This window comes from Melitaea cinxia, chromosome 5 (genome assembly GCF_905220565.1).
Source record: "Melitaea cinxia chromosome 5, ilMelCinx1.1, whole genome shotgun sequence".
NCBI classification, from domain to species: Eukaryota; Metazoa; Arthropoda; class Insecta; order Lepidoptera; family Nymphalidae; genus Melitaea; species Melitaea cinxia.
In genome coordinates, this window is record NC_059398.1 from 8,448,108 (window position 1) to 8,469,428 (window position 21,321).

At 34.3% G+C, this 21,321-nt stretch overlaps 1 protein-coding gene across 1 annotated transcript; it reads left to right on the forward strand.

The window, feature by feature from the left end:
- Nucleotides 1–18,462: 18,462 nt before the first annotated feature.
- LOC123654013 (tRNA-dihydrouridine(16/17) synthase [NAD(P)(+)]-like) lies at nucleotides 18,463–21,321 on the forward strand. The gene is made up of 7 exons (XM_045589975.1): nucleotides 18,463–18,770; nucleotides 18,845–19,004; nucleotides 19,165–19,360; nucleotides 19,673–19,921; nucleotides 20,003–20,261; nucleotides 20,599–20,772; nucleotides 21,095–21,321. The coding sequence occupies exons 1-7, from the start codon at nucleotides 18,555–18,557 to the stop codon at nucleotides 21,248–21,250; spliced, it is 1,410 nt and encodes a 469-aa protein (XP_045445931.1). The 5' UTR covers nucleotides 18,463–18,554; the 3' UTR covers nucleotides 21,251–21,321.

A 21,321-nucleotide genomic window follows, 5' to 3' on the forward strand; every position in this document is an offset into this window, starting at 1 on the left:
CGTGGTCTCCGTGTCCGGCAAGTGTCCGGCACCAATCCGGCACAGAGTACATTGAATATACAGGTGTCCGCAGTGTTGCCAACTTTATTTTTACCAACCCACCAAATGAAGCCGTGTAAACCACCAGAAACCACTAAAACTTATTGGCCTCTCAAACCACCAGAATTCCACTAAAAAATCAAAGACAACGGCTACCTACCTAAATATAATTTGAAAATACAACAACAACAACGTAATTATTATCATGAAATAAAATAATAATTATTTGAGTTACAGGAAACAATAATTAATGTAACTACAGAAAAAAAGGAAACAATTAGGTAAGTACATAACTACTAAAGGAGATCGTCTTCTGATGAATCAGCTTCATCTGCAATTTGTAATAGAATTACTTTCTGCTTTAGTAACAAAAAAGTAATATAAACAGATAAAAAAGTAATTTTAATTACATGCTCCGACTCATGCTTAAATAAATTTTGTTAAATTGATTCCAGAAAAAAAATTGTAAGAAACAAATTATAGAGAATTTAATTATTAATAACATTGCTCTCTTTAACAATCTTGATAAAGTTAATAGTTTTTAAGATAAATGATAAATAATGATTCAGGACACAGAGAGGCTGGTGCAGCGAATACTTCGATGGGTCCCAAGAACAAAATCTTATGGAAAAATAAGATGAAATCTGTTTTATTATTGATTCGTATTAAACATGGAAAAAGCTACATGGCAATATTTTTTTTTAATTTATTGGTCTTTTATTTTTCTATATACTCAAGCGAACATCATCTTATCTCCAATGTACTGCAGCGAACAAACATGTATTCACATATACGAGCTTGTTCTTTACACCCCGAAACCGCGCGTGCCGCGACCCATCGTCACTTACGTGTTTGTACTCGGCAAAGTCGAGCATTTTAGCAAGACATCGAGAATTCCTGGAGAATTCGGTTTAATATCATAATTTCAGGTTTCGTGAGTAATAACTGACTCTAACAATGTCTGGGTGTATCTAGAAAGAGAGAATATTAAATTTAGCCCTTTTTTTGATAAAATTAGTGACGATCCAACTCCTTGTAGCAACGAGGACGAAGAAATCTTTAAACAAGGTAAGTAATAGAATATTTTTTTCATTAAGGTAATTAAAAAAAATAGTTACTGGTGTTACTTTATAAGTCTAGAAACTAATTTACCAAAATTATCTAAAATGCGTATCTTTTGGTCGTTTGTTAATTTACAATGTTGTTCTACAGAAATCTATAACCCATGTAATTGTTCCTTAATAATCAACATATTTCATTTACCTATATTTTATAGACACTAAAATACTTAATTGTGGTGTATTTAATTTTACCCCAGTAGTTTCACATAAGTTTTTGTTCGACAAAAATCAGTTTAAAGTCATTCATCGCTTAAGCACATACGATCTTGTTGTATGAAGTTGTACCCAAAAAATGTTGCTGTATCTAAATAAACGATTTTGTTTGTCGTATAAGTTTTAACATGCGAGCATGTTCTACTCAAAAGTATGTAATTTAACCTCTTTTTAAGAAAAAATATATAACTACAATATAAATCAATAGTTTTTAAATATAATACCACACAAATTAAATACATTTTTATTTTCATTTTGACAGAATCTGCCGGTCAACGTAACACCAACACGTCTCCTTTGCCGCCAGCGGCTCAGAATATCGACGTCGATATGGCAGAAATTTGGCATGATGTTTTTGATTAAAAGGTTCACACAAATGTATTAAGCTATCAACACGAAGTTAACACCGATATTTCTCAGGTCAACTGCGAGCATCTGATTCACCACCTCCTCATTTAGTACAAACCTCACATACTGACGAAGTGCTTACACCATTAAATATAGAAGTAACCCCTAGTTTCAATAACTCACCAGCTGTTTACATTAAAGAATTTGAGAATTTGAAGATCCTGGAATTTCTGCGCCATATATATACATACATATGGTTTTAGCTACTCCAATGCCTTCCCCCGTGAATATACACATAAAATGTAATGACCCTTTTTGTCCCGATCATACTAGTTGGGTTGATTCAATTCGATTATTAAACATTAGTGCCTCTAACTTAATACCAGAAATGACGCGAAAGCAAAGATCAAAGAAACGCTTGGTACATAAGCAAGACTGGTCTGACGTGAAAAGAAAAAGTTTGCTTGGAAAGAGCTATGTATCAAAGCGAGGTAAATTTGTTGGTGAAAAAATAATGGGAAAGGCCTGTAGTTGTAGGAATAAGTGTGGGGATAAAATAACAAAAGAAAAAAGACTTGACTGCTTCAATAAACAAACACGCGTCAATATCGCGAAATCGTAAATAAAAAATATAGAACAAAGAGCCAAAGAATTTTGTTTCTGGTCAGATAGTTTTGCTGGCCAAAATCAGAATAGATTTGTCTTTTTTTCATATTTGTATGCAGCCAAAAAGTACAAGGCATCAATCACACATCGATTCTTTAAAAAGGGACATACACAGAACAAGGGAGACAGTGCGCATGCCCTTATAGAGCGGTCCTCTTCTTCAAAAACGATTTACACTCTAGATGAATGGTGTTTACTTGTAAGATGGGCAAAAACAGAAGGAGAACCGTATGTAGTAAAAAATATGACAGAACAAATTTTTCTTAATTTTAAGGTTCACGTAAATTGAACAGGAGTTTGAGACAACAGAAAATATTGTGGACTAAAATTATGGAAGTTTTCGTTGATAAATCGGAACCGAATAAATTGTATTATAAGCTGTATTTAAACCAAGAAACTTATGAATACTTAATTGTTCGCAACGATACAAGAAACTCAGCTAATACTTTACCTGTATTAGAGTATGCTCAAAGCTAAATATAAAGATTTACTGAGCATGTGTGATTCTGGTGTCATAAATTCATGCAATGCAGTATTCTTTAAATCTTTACCATATTATAATTCTGATTGCAATGATGAAAGAAACGATATATATTATGACGATGAATCTTAACCATAATATTATTTATGTAATAATGATAGAAAGTTTGAGACTGATTTAATTTTAATTTGCTGTGATTAAAAAAACTAACATAAAATATAAAAACGAAGTAGAAAGTTTAGGACTTAACTAGTAATTGTAATTGAAACTGTGATTTTAAATAAGTAATCTCCTGAATGGACCAAGAAATAAGAGTAATTGTTTATTCTTTGTTAAAGTTTATTTTTAACCGACTTCCAAAAAAGAAGGAGGTTCTCAATTCGACTGTTTTTTTCAATGTATGTTACATCAGAACTTTTGACCGGGTGGACCGATTTCGACAATTTTTTTTAATCGAAAGGAGATGTGTGTCAATTGGTCCTATTCAAATTTATTTGAATTTACCATTTTTTTTTTGTTGAAAAGGAGATATCCCTAGTTTTGTACCATGATAAGGAAACCAGGATTTGATAATGGGATCCCAGAGAAATCGAGAGAAACTCTCGAAAATCCGCATAAATTTTTACTGGGTGTACCGATTTTGATAATTTTTAATTTAATCAAAAGCTGATATTTATCATGTGGTCACATTTAAATTTTATCGAGATCTGATAACTACTTTTTGAGTAATCTTTGATAACGCGTAGTTACTTGACTATTTTTTCGTCGATCTACGTTGTATTACTTGTCGATGTAATTGAAGTCGTTTTTTTTTCGTTTGTCTGTAAACACAATTATCTTTTATATTTTATGATGATTTATCTCGTAATAATGAGAGAATTTTTAACACCTATGTGACGTTTGTTTTGTAACGAAGATCCCACTTGATGCATGAGCTTTGATTATAAAAAATAAATGTGTTTTCTTTAATATAAATGTGCACATACTATTATATTGTCGACTAAATTATCGGAGAAAAACATCATATGTTCACATAGGTTACTATTTTTTTATTCAATTTCCTAAAACAAAATCGTATATTTAGATAAGTGCTGGGTAGTTCCGAAGAACAAATCCCTATAATATTATAAGAATTAATTTTAGCCTAAAATAAAAGTTAAAGTCATTATAAACATTTAGAAATAAATAAACAAAGTTCCTGATTAGCTTTTACAATGATTTTCCAAACATCATCTTTATTTGCGTAAGTAGTAAATGATTGTATTTTAGCAGAACTTCTAAGCTCTATACTGTAATTTGGTAATTTTGCAGATACGATTTTGTTCTTCGGGCCCGTCGACTTGTAAGAGCGCGAAATTAACAATTAAAAAACAAGTATACACAATGATTTTTTTTTAAATCTCTATTAAAGAATCTCTCTTTTGCCCCCCCCCGCGGCGTCCGGAGAACGTATACGTGTTTCAAGTAGCTCTGTTAATTTAATTGTTTTAAAAATATTAAAAGTGCGCATTTATACGTACTTTTTTTCGAAATAGTCACGTAATTATCCAACTAGTTAAAGTGATAAATAATTCGCGGATCGGACGATGTACATTTTAGTGTTTGTGAACATTATACAAATGTTTAAGGTTTATAAGTGAATCGTTGTATCGGTTAATAGTCTGACCTTTGAACCAATGATAAGCTACCTACGTTTGTTTTTGTGAATCATAACTTAATGACACACTTTTTCAACGAACTTTAACAGACTGGCTATAGCGCAGCGTTCACGCGCCCACCTTGAGCTAACAATTAATAGTGAGTCGAGCGTTCGAACCTCTGAAATAAAACTATTCAAAAGAATTTTTTTTGTCAATTTTTTTTTTTTTTTAATACATAAACAGCTGATAAGATGCCTTTGAATAGAACCCCTCCCGCGCCATCATTATCTTCTCCACTTCAGCACTGTGCTTCGGAACCAAGTCTGACAAGGGAGGGTAACATTGAATATGCAGCAGCAACTCCGACTGCGACCTTTCGACAAAAACGAAGACGTAGTTCGCCTTCAGACCAAGTTGGCGAAAGGCTTGGCTCGTTTATGATTGAAATTAAGGATCTCATTGAAGAATTTAAAAGGGAACAAAATCAAAAATTTGAGAAGTTAACTGCAGCCGTTGACGAGATTAAAATGCAAAATAGCGAAATTCAAACGTCGGTTCAATTTTTATCTCAGAAGTATGACTCCATAATCGTTCAGATTGAAAAATTTGAAAGGGAGAGACAGCAACATCTTCTCCAATTACAACTATTAGAGAACAGAATGGAAAATTATGAACGTTTGTCAAGGTCAACCTGCATTGAAATTAAAAATATTCCGGCCATTCCATCTGAAACGAAAGACAAACTGTTAAACACTGTTATTTCTGTGGGTAACAACTTAAATGTTCCCTTTAAGTCGCATGAAGTCAAGGACGTCTTTCGCATCAACTCTCGGGACCCAAATACACGGACAGTTCTTGTAGATTTTACTGGAGTCTTGTTGAAAGAAAAAATCATTCAGATGTACAGAAAGAGAAATAAGGAAAATGCCCGACTAACTACCGAACAACTGAAATTACCAGGACCTTCCAAACCAGTTTTCATCTCTGAGAGTCTTACACCCAGGATGAAAAGGCTTTTCTTCCTTGCCCGTGACTTCGCCAAATTGAATCAATATTCACATTGTTGGATTTCAAATGGCAAGATATTATTAAGAAGGAAAGAAGGAGAAAAGTCTATAATTGTTAGAAATGAAGACGTTTTAACAGAACTAAAACCAAAACAGTGACTAGTAAATCTAAATATGTATAAATTTTGCTTTGATGGTGTTTTAGTTTTTTTAATCTTAATGCTCTATAACTTTATTTTTTTTATTAATTTTGTTTGTTTTAAAGTTATTTTTTTTTATTACTTCGTGTTACTTTCAGCTTTGCATGATATTTACAATTTTTTTACACTTACTTACACTCATACACCTTATTTACCTAATTCACACATAAACAAGTACGTTACACTTAATATGTTGGTTCGTTTTACTAGTTTGAAGGTCGGGAATATATGTATAATCCCGGCCTTCTGTACTTGTGTTGCAATCAGAATCAAGTTATGATTGACGGAAATATTGTTGATGATATCGAAAATATTTTAGTTTCTGGATCGCAACTCTGTTCTCCTGAACAGTGTAACCAATCTCTGACGAACGCTTTAGGATTAAAAATTATGCATGTTAATATACGTAGCATAGGCTGCAATTTTGACTCACTTCTAGTTTTGCTGATGAGGTTGGGTTATCAAATTGATATTTTAATTCTTTCCGAATGCTGGTTAAGTAAAACTCATACAATACCAGTTTTACCTGGTTTCAATTCGTTTAGGTCAGGTTTCTCTAATCAGAATGACGGTGTTGTTGCATACGTTAGAGACATATTGGAATGTGAGGTTTCTGAGCCTGAGGTTAGCGATGCAAATTGTTTGATGATCAGGCTTTCGTCCACTCTTGCGGTGGTTGGTTTATATCGTTCTCCTTCCTTCCACGATATTAATTCTTTTTTATATAGTTTGGACATGCTTTTGGCCTCATTAAACAAATTTAACACTTTAGTCGTTATTGGTGATTTAAATATTAATATTAGCAAGTCGCCTCTTGATCCACATGCAGAGGAGTATTTAAATCATTGCGCTATGCATGGGTTGCTACCAGCTCACTTGTTTCCAACAAGAAAAGATAACTGCCTGGACCATGTAATCATGCGAAGCAATAAGAATTCGGCTACATATGTAATGGATACCCCTTTTACCGATCATTGCCCCATACTAGTTTGCTGTGAAATGATTTACAAAAATACTACGGCTTCACGTTCTATTTCCTATGTCGATGAATCAGCAACTCTGACTAAACTAAAAAAGACAGATTTTTCCTACATTTTAAACAGCACTGATCCAGAGGATGCGGCGAGGAGATTAGTACTGGCAATATCTTCAACTATACAGGACCATACCCGTATTATAACGCTCTCAGGCAGGAAGCGAATCATAAAACCCTGGATTACTCCTGGATTGCTACGCTGCATACGACATCGCGATAAATTATACAAAAAAACTAAAAGTAATCCAAATGACATGACTGCCAGAATAATCTATACTCGTTACAGAAACTTCTGCAATAATTTGTTGAAGAAAATAAAGACTGACTTCGAAACTAACGAATTCCGGAAGGCTGGCAAAGATGTTAAGAGAACTTGGGCTGTTATTAAAAAAGTCACCAATATATCCAACGAAAATACTAACACATCAAGTCCTCTCATAAAATCATCTAGCGACCCGATCGAGTCAGTTAACAAGGTTAACGAATTCTTCGCAAGCATAGGTAAAAATTTCGCTTCTGCCACTGGTAGCTTGGAGAATAAGCCTCAGCTTTACCTACCTTACATTGCTTCAAATTTGGCGTCAACTTCGATGGTTTTGAATGAGACTGATGACGTAGAAGTCACAACCATCATCAATGGTCTTAAGAGCCATTCTGCTGTTGGATGGGACGGTATAACGACATCTTTACTTAAAAGCGCCGTGGACATTCTCTGTCCTTCAATTACTAGGGTCTGTAATCTCTGCTTGTCTCAGGGAATATTCCCCAGGGTCTTCAAAACCGCCATTGTTCACCCAATATTTAAAAAAGGTTGTAAAGAATCTGTTACCAATTATAGACCTATTTCTGTTTTAAGTTCTCTGTCAAAGATTCTTGAAAAACTTATTAACAAAAGAATCGTGTCTTATTTAGAGAAATATAGCTTGCTTGCTTGTAACCAATATGGTTTTAGAGCTGGTAAATCTACAGAGGATGCGCTTATGACTTTGGTGGACGATGTGATTGGAAATATTGACGGTAAAAGGAGGACTCTGGGTATATTCTTGGACCTGTCTAAAGCGTTTGATACAGTTTCTCTTCCTTTTCTTCTTATTAAATTGGAAAAAATTGGCGTCAGGGGAATTGCTCTAAACCTCCTGAAAAGCTACCTATCTGAAAGAACGCAAAAAGTTAAAATAAACAGTGTCATCAGTGATGAGGCGAATCTTACGTATGGAGTACCACAGGGTAGTATATTGGGTCCCACTCTTTTCTTGATATACGTAAATGACCTCTGTAATCTTAAAATACCAAACTGCAAAATTGTATCATATGCAGATGATACTGTTCTTCTCGTCCATGGTAAAAATTGGACTGAGACGCGTAAGCATAGCGAAATGGCTCTTACCGTCGTGACGAGTTGGTTGTCTAACAACATCCTGACTTTAAATTTGGATAAGACTGTGTTTATGACATTTGGCTGCAAGCGCTCCTTACCCTCCAATTCCTTCTCTATAACCGCACATAAATGCTATCCCGAACATGGTATTTGCAGCTGTAGCAATATAACTCGCTCTTCCGTTGTAAAATATCTAGGTGTACTCGTTGATGAAAATCTTACTTGGAAGAATCAGATACAAGCTATTGCCTCCCGGTTGCGTAAACTTACATACATCTTTAGACAATTAAGATCAAGTGCTAGTTTCCAAATTATGAAGATGGTTTATTATGCCCTTGTGCAATCGTTACTTGCTTACTGCATACCGGTTTGGGGTGGTGCAACCATAACAACCTTGCTTCAACTGGAAAGAGTGCAGAGATGTATCCTAAAGATTATGATTTCGAGACCTATCCGTTTCCCAACAACAGAACTGTACGAGATTTGTGGCGTATTAACAGTTCGACAGTTATTTGTCCTTTGCTCTGTTCTCCGGAAACACAAATTCACCCCATTTGATGAACGATTTTTGTCGGGAAAACGGAGATGTGATAGAGTATGTCCTATTCAATTTTGTCACAGAGTCTCCTCATTTCGTCAGTATTATTACTTGAGTCCCATACTGTACAATAAAATTAATAAGCAATTAAATATTTACCCCCTAACTTATCGTGTATGTAAATCTAAATTGACAAACTGGTTACTGAAATTAAATTATAATCAGACGGAAAAACTTTTGGTCACTGTAACCTAGCTAGACATTTTTGGTGTTTTATAGGTGAACGAGGTGAAACGTATCCACATATTCAAACAAACACATACGCACACACCTACGCACACACATACACACACAAACACACACACACACACACACACAAACATTTCGTACTTACACACAACACACGTTTCTAAATTCCACATCATTGCATCCCTTTTTATTATCTTTGTTTTATCATAGTTATTTTATAGTTGTTTGATCTTTATTATTACTGGTTTCATTGTGTTTATGTTTATTTTTTGTAACATTTGGTCATCTTTGTGATTCGACGCTTTGCGAGGAGGGCGTTAATGACTGCGACACAGTTTTATACTAATGTAGTTATTATCGTTACAAATAGTTTTTGTTATGTACCAAATATTTAAAATAAATAAATAAATAAATAAAAAATAAAAGTAACATTAATTATTGTATAAAGAATTTTTTAAAAATATATTTTTTATATTTTAGTTTTTTCTTTAATTTATTTTTCATCACCAAATTTAACGCCACCCAAACCGCGCCCGAAAGCTAGTTAGTATTAAACATTCGAAAACAAAATTTTCGTTCGATAATTAATATCCACTCGCACAGGTCTGGCCTCTGACACACAGGTTAGAACCTGTGTGTCAGAGGCCAGACATATTATGGGAGGTTAAATTTTTGTTACTTCTGACTCTACCTTAATTCTAGTGCTGCGGGAAGTATACTCATGCTCCGTTCTGCGACTTTTACGCGTTATTTTCGAACAAATTTACGTAAAAACGATCTTTACTGCAAGATCAAAATACGATACGAACTGACCTTTAACGATTGACAAATAGACACTTTTAAACAAAATAAAGCGTCAGACATAATATTCTAATAAAACTAGTAACATTGTGTGCTAGAATATAGGTATAGAAATTCGAAAAATACCCAAGACCGAATCGGAGCAACCCACATCCTCGTGGTCTAGGTCTAGAGGTAAGGCCTGTAGAGTATTTTTTAAGCCGGAGGCGCGGAGGGAGGGCAGCCCTCGGAAGGGCTGCACTTCCCGCAGCACCGGAGCCAAGCGTTATTCTAACCTCAAAGGTGGTAGGTTAATTTTTTCCGATTTAAAAATCGAACCTCAAAACTTCAATCACGATATCTCTGTAACAACGTCACGTAACCAACAATCTCGAAACTTTTGGGTGTACTGTGGCTTGAGCATTATCAAATACTATTTAAAACTATCTCAAAAATAATTTTACAGCGCTAAACAGTTTAAAAACAAATTAAAGCAAGATTGAGAAGTAAGTATCATTTACAGATTAGAGAACGATAGCGAACCAATAGAGAACTGCACTGTTCACTGAACTGACTGACGACTGAGTAAATAAATAACAACTTGGTCTTTCGAATCAAATCAAACTTAACCAATAGTTGAACATATAAAGTTTATGTTCATTCAAGAAATTCATAAACAATTTTTGGGGAATTCCCAACAGCCGACAGTCTTGAATTCGTTCGGTGTTGCCTACACAACAAAATATACCATTTTTGCCTGTTGTGTGTGCCTGTAAAAAAATCCTAGAAAAATACTAGATCATTCTTTAGTGGTAAGCTATGAAGCTTACCACTAACTGGAACAAACCTAAACCACTAAAAAATCCACTAGCCACTAAAACCAATTTTTTCCCGTCAAAAGGGGTGTCTAAACCACCAGATCTAATGGAAAATCCACTAAGTTGGCAACACTGGGTGTCCGGAACTCCGGACTGTCCGGTGGTCCGGTGCACAAATTAGTATATATATGTAGTTATGTAGCCAGGCAGTGTTGCCGTTAGGACAATCTAGTTTGTGACTACATACATCTAGGGCTTGGAATACCGTTAAAAATTCGGTATCGTTAATTTGTCAAGGTCGGCATAACGTTATTTTTGGAGTAACGATACTTTAGATAACGTTATTTTTCACACATTTTACCGTTATATTTTTTACCGGTAAAAACTCATTTAACGTTATTTTTAACGTTACTTAACTATACCGTTACTGTTAATTGCTACTGTTAACGTTATAGGTAACGAAATTATTACGCTCGTATAATGTATGAAAGAGACAGATTAGATTTGTAATTTTCTTTATTGGTTTTTGAATTATAAGAGAATATGCCATATAATGTTTGTTTAGTGTGCACATATGTGATCTATTTTTTAAACAATGATCAAAACAATGATGGAATATGAAATAAGCTGTTCTTTTTGTATTATTATTTTTAACAAACTTGAAAAAAATAAGATATTCTCAATTCGATTAAATTTTTTGTAATGTGTGTTACTCCATAATTTATTTTTATTGGATGGACCGATTTCGATCATTCTTTTTTTAATCAAAAGGTGGTGCTTGTTACATAGTCCCATTTAGATTTGATCAAGTACTTTTCGAGTTATATCTAATAATGCGCATTTACATGACAATTTTTTCGTCTATGAACGTTATTTTACTTGTCAATGTAATTGAAGTTGGTTTTTTCTTTCGTTAACGAGTAAACACAATTTTATTTATTATATTTTAATATCTCTGAATAAGTTGTTTTTATTAGCAAATGAATTCCATTACTATAACAATAATCTATTGATGAAAAAATTATACAGGTATTTTTTCATAGATGGTCGTGCCTACTTTTATTTATTTTTGTTCGATCGCACAATTATAATTTAATGTCACGCGCTATTGCCGCTCTTATCAATCTGCATTGAGCGGCGCGGGGAGTTCAGCGCGTCGAGTCGAAGATTTTCTGCACGGAGCGGCAACGTCGTAAAGGTATCGATAAAAATTTCGTTAATTCGTGATATTAGAGGTAACGTTATCAGTATCGTTAAAATACTATTTAACGGTAAAATTTAACGTTAAAAAACATTTTCGTTACCGAATTACCGTTAAAAGTTTTAACGCTAAAAAAGGTATCTGTTAAAAAAATCACTTTCGAAATTCCGCTAGAAGTGGCTAAATTGTGCGTTTTCCAATTACAGAGCATAATGTGACTCAGTGGAACTTGAATTAGTTTTGAAATACACCTAAAAAACTACGACGACTTTACTTTACTTTGAATTACTAACTATAATATACTAGCTGTGCCCCGCGGTTTCACACGCTTTAATTAAAAAAAATGCGTATGCGTAAACAATAACAACATTGCGCTCCGTTTGACATTTTGACACGAGTAGTATTGACGTTATGCAAAACAAACTAGGCTCAACAGCAATAGCAATACGGTCTACTTTCATTCGATCGAACCTAAATTACGTTAAAGATAAACATTCATTCGGGAATCCCCCTGCCATAATGCGGACATTATTGATGTTGCCTAAAATTAACTATGTATTTTAGTTTGGTAGTATTGGTACCGTATGGTGGTATGTATTAGTCGGTAGAGTTTTTATAGTAATAAAAATATGTATGTAGTAACAATCTAAAAAGCAGCTAGAAGTAGCTAGATTTATTTTGGTGGCTAAAATGGATTGTTTTTTGGCTAAAACCGTTGAAAATCCGCTAGATCTAGCCACAAAATGGCTAAAACGGCAACACTGTAGCTAGGTCCGCCGTCCGGTGGACCGCAAGTGGACCGCAAAGAGTATATAAAAGGCGTTTTACACGGTCGGGATCGACCGCCGACCATCGTGTCCTTGGTCGGGTCAACCAATTTTTGTATTCATTCTACACGGTCGGTGGTTGACTCACCTTGTCAGTTCTTCTCTGGTATTTGTGCTGTGTGGCTACGGCACTAAAGAATTTAGCCACCCCCTCTCTTCCCGTGGGTGTCGTAAGAGGCGACTAAGGGATAACAAGGTTCCACAACCATCTTGGAACTTAAGAAGCCGACCGATGGCGGGATAACCATCCAACTGCTGGCTTTGAAATACACAGGCCGAAGACGGGCAGCAGCGTCTTTGGTGCGACAAAGCCAGTACTGCGGTCACCAACCCGCCTGCCCAGCGTGGTGACTATGGGCAAAACACATGAGTTCACGTTATTTTTGACGTAAACTTGTGGAGGCCTATGTCCAGCAGTGGACTGTATAGGCTGTAATGATGATTTGAAGCGATGGCTCCTTGCTTTTTTAACCGACTTCCAAAAAAGGAAGAGGTTCTCAATTCGACTGTATTTTTTTATGTATGTTACTTCAGAACTTTTGACTGGGTGGAGCAATTTCGAAAAATTTTCTTTTGATCGAAAGGTGGTTTGTGTCATTTGGTCCCGTTTAAATTTATTTGAGATCTAACAACTACTTTTCGAGTTATATCTAATAATGCGTTTTTACTTGACGCTTTTTCGTCGACCTACGTTGTATTATACCACATAACTTTCTACTGGATGTACCGATTTTAATAATTCTTTTTTGTTAGAAAGGGGATATCCCTAGTTTGATACAATGATAAGGAAACCAGGATCTGGTGATGGGATCCTAGAGAAATCGAGGGAAACTCTCGAAAATCCACAATAACTTTTTACTGGGTGTATCGATTTTGATAATTTTTAATTTAATCGAAAGCTGGTGTTTATCATGTGGTCATATATAAATTTTATCGAGATCTGATAACTACTTTTTGAGTAATCTTTGATAACGCGTAAGTTACTTGACTATTTTTTCGTCGATCTACGTTGTATTACTCGTCGATGTAATTGAAGTCGGTTTTTTTTCGTTTGCGAGCAAACACAATTATAGAGCAACAGAAGGTGAGTTTGGCAATAACTTTTTTATGCTAAAGTGAAGTGAAGTTTTTTGGTTCTTTTCTTGGTATAGATCGGATCCAATGTCCCAAAGATATGGCAAATCAATATATAAAGATATAAATTCGGTCAGAACCTCTCGTTCGTGGCGTTCGTTTTGCGAATCCATTGCAATACGTGATGACATGCGCCCGTGACCATAGATAAATACACTTAAACTAGCTACCCGTGATGAATGACAAGCGCAAACTGAAAGCTGAAGCGTCATTAAGCTGACTCCATTAATTTGATTAGCATCCTTAGCATATTCAATCTATTCCACTTTTTATTGTAATTTTGTGTTTCACACGGAATTGATAACTGCGGGAAGCCCCTACATTCCAAAGACAATAATATTCAAACCTTAGTACTTATGAAATACAGTTTAGATTGGCTTGTTTAAGAGAGACCATTAAAAAATGCCTCCGAGAACTACCATTTATGTACAGTTACATTTAGGTACAAACGTATATGTGTACGTGTAATGTTACAGCCTCAAAACTCGCATAATTTAAGTTTCATGTGCTAAAATGGAGTAAATCGGGAAATTATACCTTAAAATTATTTTATCAGTATTTATTCACTAATTAAATCGGGAGTTCCACCGATAAATCGGTAACTTTTACATCACTGGCTCATGGCACAAACGGTTGAATAAAAATTAAAGACAAACCTACCTAATCAATTTTTTTTCAATACATGTGTGATTCCTCCAACAACTTTCCTACTCGAATAATTAATAGTAGAAAGCGACAGTTACAACCCATTCGATGAAAAGAAGAATACCCCACATTGTTTAAGAGGTTTGCTATATGAAGAAAAAAAGTACCAGAATAGTTGAAAAGAGTGAATTATACCAAAATGTTCCAAAAAAAATTTACCTTCTACATATTGTTACCGGTACCTCAAAATCTACCAAAAAAGTAGAAATCTCCTAAATCTTGTCACGCTGATTCTGACGTTAGACCATGGAGCATAGAGAAGCGTTAGACGTTTGCAGTCTGTCACAGTGCTGCTAACGGGTGCATTCCACCTACGGCCTACAACGCCATTGATCATTATCGCTGAAATTGCCGTTCCATTAACGAAAAAAACGCCGCGGGCGTTGTGGGCGAATTTTATGAATGGAACACATATTTGGCCGTTGTCAGGTATCAGCTGTCACAATATAGCGATATGATGAAAACATGCAGCAGTGGGGGTTGTGAGTGAATATTGAGCGAGGATTGCAGTAAAACTTAATTCAATATGGATTTCCGGGAATTAATCTGTGCGTTTTTGCAGTCTCGAATGTGAGATAACATGCGCAATTTGACATTGACAGTTGTTTTTTTTAAATTCCCGCCACATTTTGATGAAAGCCAACTTTGATCCACATATATTTTGTGGGCGATGTGGTCGTGAACAGTCACGACTGACGATCATCTAACATCTATGACGGGCCTTAGGTGGAACGATAGAATAGGCGCCGCATGCGTTGCGGACGCTTAATGGATCGCGGCTGTTATGACATTCGAAACCATAGTTAAGTCGACAATAGATATAAAAATGGAAGGAAAAAAAGTTGACTTTTGACTTTCGAATCGACTTGGAGTTTTTTGATTCTCAAAGTCGATTAATCATAGCTAAAAATCAACTTTCAAGTGGACTTTTTAATAACAATAACTATAAAAGCAATGGTTAAAAGATATCCCACCAAAAACATTTTCATGTAAAATGTTGCCAAGACGAGATCATATGGCTCGCACTGTCAAAAAGTTATCAGATCTCATGTAGAGCCAAGCTTCTAACTCTACACGTCCTAACTCTACAAGCCCTAACTTCACAAACTCTACACCTTAGTCAAAATATGTGGCTTGGCCGTTTCGCTACCTTCACGTGAGCGTAAGGTGAAAAATTTATTCACTGTTTATTACTTTTCTGATATACAATAGTTCTATTAAAGAAAAAATAAAAAGAAGAAGAATAATTGATATACATATAATACAAATAAAAATAAAAAGAGTATATATATATATATATATATATATATATATATATATATATATATATATATATATATATATATATATATAAATGAGACAGGAAAGTCGTCATCTACAACATCGGCAGCCGGTAGTAACGAAACGGCAAAGCCACATATTTTGACTAAGGTGTAGAGTTTGTGAAGTTAGGGCTTGTAGAGTTAGGACGTGTAGAGTTAGAAGCTTGGCTCTACATGAGATCTGATAACTTTTTGACAGTGCGAGCCATATGATCTCGTCTTGGCAACATTTTACATGAAAATGTTTTTGGTGGGATTTCACTTCTTTTTGTAAGTTGCTTATGACAATATTATAGCTGCATTTTACCTCCGACACATTTTATACCATAAATATCATCCAATCTTCACCATATTCGCTTTAAGCACGCTGTTTTTGATTTTATGTTGAACTGATATGCAAACGGACCTCCGCCAAAACTTAAATACCAAAATTACACAATGTAAATTTTCGACCTAAACTAATAACCGATTTTTATTTTTTGTGTATTTTATTATTATTATTTATAACAAGGAGTAACTAGGAGTCCCTATATCAATTTTCAGACCTCTAGCATCAAAATTTGCGGAAGTCTCATACAAACTTCCATCCCCTAGTTTAAGGGGTTGGGGGGTAAAAGTTCCAAGTTTTAGAATTTTTTTCTTGTTTGTGTACTAATACTAGCTTACATACCAAATTTCAGCTTTCTGGGACTTCAGGAAGTACTCTAAGAATTTTGATGATCATCAGTGAGTGACGAAATCGGGGTTTTTTAGATATCAATAAAATCTAAAGTATAAGAGCTATGTAATTGAAACTTTATATGTTTAATAAGTTCACTATTGACATTATATTCCGAGAATTTTGTTTATCTAGTATAATCCAAACCCAAGTTATGGGGGTTCAAAAAAACGACGAAGCACTTCGAGAAAAGATAGGTAGTGCTTTTCGTTTTTTTTTTTTTTCTTTTTTTTTGGCTCGTCTTGGCGGGGGCACTACCGTGCCCCCAGATTTTACAAGTTTTATTCGATATATTTCCTTATTTTTAATACGCGACTTATTTATCAGTTGCACATTTTATTTAAACAATTCACACATAAGTATTGTTTTTAAGATTTTTATCTATACAATAATAAAATGGGAGTGTCTGCTTGTAATATTAAGGTAACCACTTTTTACTAAATGTATTTGAATGTATACACGATACATATACCAAAATAACTTTTTTTTAACTCACTGCTTAAATCGTCTGTCAAGATGTTACAGGCATTATAATGATGTCTTTCTGTTCCGACTAATCTCTGAAACGGCTCGACCGATTTCGACAGGACTTTCACTGGCAGACAGCTGACGTAGTAAGGAGTAACTTAGGCTACTTTTCTTTTAGAATTTTAATTATTTTATAACTCTGCGAACTGAGCAATAACTTTTTTGTTAAAAATCCACGTGGATGGAGTCGCGGGTACAGCTAGTAAAATATATATTCTATAGACAGTGAAGCACAATGGGCGGACTTATGGCTAATAAGTCATTTCTTCCAGACAGCCTATACATAGAAAGGAAACTTATTATCGAAATTGGGTAGGTGGTGTAGATGTATAATAAACTTACATACAAATGTCTACATTCAAGTAGTTATAATAATACAAAGAAATTATTATTATCATAAGCACTTTCATAAAAAATTACATAAATAAATAAAAAGAAGAATATAATATATATTCTATTATAAACTAATAAAGTATGTAAGCAATGAACGTAAATTGAAGATAAGAATTCAGTGAAATGATATAAAAACAAATATACATTATAAACAAAATTTTCATCATCATTACAGCCTATACAGTCCACTGCTGGACATAGGCCTCCACAAGTTTACGCCAAAAATAGCGTGAACTCATGTGTTTTGCCCATAGTCACCACGCTGAGCAGGCGGATTGGTGACCGCAGGGTTGGCTTTGTCGCACCGAAGACGCTGCTGCCCGTCTTCGGCCTGTGTATTTCAAAGCCAGCAGTTGGATGGTTATCCTGCCATCGGTCGGCTTTTTTAAGTTCCAAGGTGGTAGCGGAACTGTGTTATCCCTTAGTCGCCTCTTACGACACCCACGGGAAGAGAGGGGGTGGCTATATTCTTTAGTACCGTAGCCACATAGTACAATATTTAAAACAAAATTTAATACAGTAAAACAAAATTTTAAATATTAAATATTAATAAAACATTCAAATACCAGTTTGGAATATCGACTGACCGTAGAAATACAAGTTAATACAAGTGCTTATGCGATAAATGGCTCTCCAATTGGCTTGCAATACCGGTAAAAAAATATAATGGTAAAATGGCTCCAAAATAACCTTATTTAAGGTACAATCGTTACTCCATAAATAACGTTATGTCTGACGATCTACGTAAGATTGCCGGTGTAGGCTGGATGAGAATTGCGCAAAACCGGGATGTCTGGCGCGAACTTGGGGAGGCCTATGTCCAGCAGTGGACTGCAATAGGCTGGACTGACTGACTGACTGCTGCCGAAACAAGTTAACGTTACCGAAATTTAAACGAGATTCCAAGCCCTGGGCCAAACTATACTATTATCCATAATATGTTAAGTATTGTTTAAAAAGTCGAAGCTATCGAGTGAGAATCCATTTTAATCGACTCGAGACAGGTTCAAGTCGATTCTAAAAGGTCGATTATTTTCATGAAAAGACCGATTCTTGACAAAATTCACAGTTATATACTCTCTGTCACAGTCGACTTTATCACTAGTTCAACCCTAGTTGACAAATGTCACGAAATTAGAAATTTATAATGATACGCGATAGATTAAGGTTATGTCGCTTTTTTATTTTTGTAAATAACAAAAAGCGCCTATAATGGATGCAGAGTGGTTCGAAAGAATTGGGCGACCACGTTTTGTGGTTGCTCCTATGGTCGATGCAAGTGAACTAGCTTGGAGATTATTATGCAGAAGACATGGTGCAATGCTCTGCTATACCCCTATGTTGCATAGTAACGTTTTTACAAAAGATCCAAAGTATAGGAAAGAAAACTTTACTACATGTCCCGAAGATCGTCCTTTAATTGTACAGGTACATTTTTACAATACATTTTTGAGGCGTTGGCAAAATAGTTTTTCGCAACATCTTTAACCTTATTTTAACAGTTCTGTGGTAATAATCCAGAAACAATGGCTACTGCTGCAATACTTGTGGAAAAGGATTGTGACGCTATTGATGTAAATCTTGGTTGCCCACAATCTATTGCCAAGCGTGGGAGATATGGATCTTTTCTTCAGGATGATTGGGTACTATTGCAACAAATAGGCAAGTAGATTTAAATTTCAAATTTTTCAGAATGGAATATAATTTCTTCTTCTTCTTCTTCTTCTTGATTAATGGCTTTCAATAGTGCCAAATGAGCACAGATGATTTCGCCAATGTCACGTAGAAGAATAAAATTTTAATAAATCTATTAATTTTACAGTGACAGCTATGTCAAATGCAGTTTCAATTCCAATTACTTGTAAAGTAAGGATATTTGAAAGTATTGAAAAATCAGTAAAGTATGCTTTGATGTTACAAGAAGCAGGATGCAAACTTTTGACAGTTCATGGAAGAACTAGAGAACAAAAAGGGCCATTGACAGGTATAGCTAGTTGGCAGCATATTAAAGCTATTAGGTTAGTTAAAGCTGTTAGTAAAATTGTTAAAAAAATTAAATGACAATGAGTTTTAATTGTTTTGACTAAAAATTGTAAAATTTTAACCTAATTCTGTTTTAAAATATTACATTATATACCAATTTTATAATAACACTTCATAATTGTGTTTGAAGTAGATTATTTTTTCTACTAGACAATTAAATGGAAGGAAAAGTTCAGATGAGTTGTATGAATTTTGTCAAAATAATAAAAGCTCTGTTTTTCTGATTTTTACAAATATTAGTTACAGTTATATATTGTGTCATAGCCATATATCGTATTTGCTTGCAGGGAAGCCATATCCATACCCATGTTTGCAAATGGTAATATACAATGCTTACAAGATGTTCATCGATGTATAGATTTCACAAAAGTGGATGGTGTAATGAGTGCTGAAGGTAATCTTACGAACCCTGCAATTTTTGAAGGAATTAACCCAATATCATGGGAAATAGCACTTGAATATTTGGCCCTCGTTGAACAATACCCATGCCCAACTTCATTTATTAGAGGACATTTGTTCAAAATATTTCATAAAATGTAAGCTTAATCATTTAAAAATAAACTTTAAAAATGTATTTTGTTATTAAAACATATTTTTATAATACTTTGTTCTTTCAGTTTCTCATTTGAAATTAATAATGAAGAAAGACAATTATTAGCTACAGCCCAAAATTTGAAAGATTTTAAAAATGTCTGTTTTAAAATAAGAGACAAATACCAGCTCTACCATGAAGGAAATGCCAACTTTGACGATGATGAAAGAATAACAAGAATTGCTTTTAATTTAATCTTACCTCCATGGATATGTCAACCTTATGTACGAATATCACCTGAAAAACACACTGAAAAAATGGAAAGACTAAGCAGAGAGCAGCAGGTCAGAACTTCATATTATTGTGAATTGTATTTTATACATGATTTTACTAATAGAACTGACTACTAGCTGACCCAGCAAACGCTGTTTTGCCATATATATTATTACTCGAAAATAATTTTAAAAAAATGTTTAAAAATAGTTTACGACCAATTCTCAGACCAACCACCTTACTTGACACGAGAATTTTATGAATATAATATTAGATAATTTTTTACATAAAAATATGTGTAATCGAATCACGCACAACGGACCACCTCTGTGTCTAAATGCGGAAAACCGAGCCCACTACAATACAATACATGTGTAATCGAATTAATTCAATTTATTGTTGTTTTAGAATAATAATAATATTGTAAAAAGAACAAACAATGATTCTGAAGGTAATACCATATCTAGGAAAAAAATGAAAAAATTGAGAAGAATTTCACGAAGACCAACAAAACCCGAATTTGACCAACAGAACAGAAGAAAGGGAGAAATATGTGTTAATGAGACTTGTCCTAACCCTCTGGTAATAATAAAAGGAATACCTTTTGATATTAAACATCGTTATTACCTACCTATTTATTGTTCTAAAAAAAGTGTGTATGTCAGCTCCGACGCATGACTGGAGTTTACTCCTTCAGATCTAGGCACAAAAAAGACTGACAACGAATGAAACGAATCAAATAATGCCATCTCGCTAAAGTCATTCCTTCAGTAGACTTTACTCCTCATATTTTTTTATACTGGGGGCCTTATATAGAAATCGATTCTTAAGGAGTAAACTCCAATAAATAACTTTATTTGACTGTACATTTAAGGAATTTAATAATATATATTTTTTATTTTAGGGAGGAAAATGTATATATCAGCTATGCAAGAAATGTTGTAGAAATAAATGCTTTGAAGAAGACTTAGATTGCATAGGACATCGAATATTGGTACACACTCGACGGGAAATAGCAAAAAAATTTGCTTCACAAAAAGAAAATGAGTCATTAACATGACTTATTATGTAAACATTTGTAAAATCCTCGAAATTTTTTATACAATAAGTATGTGAAAAAATTACATAGGA

Coding starts and splice junctions, on each gene's coding strand:
- LOC123654013 (XM_045589975.1), top strand. CDS start 18,555: ATGGATGCAGAGTGGTTCGAAAGAATTGGGCGACCACGTTTTGTGGTT. Junction 19,005..19,164: donor GGTACTATTGCAACAAATAG/GCAAGTAGATTT, acceptor TTAATTTTACAG/TGACAGCTATGTCAAATGCA. Junction 19,361..19,672: donor CAGCATATTAAAGCTATTAG/GTTAGTTAAAGC, acceptor ATTTGCTTGCAG/GGAAGCCATATCCATACCCA.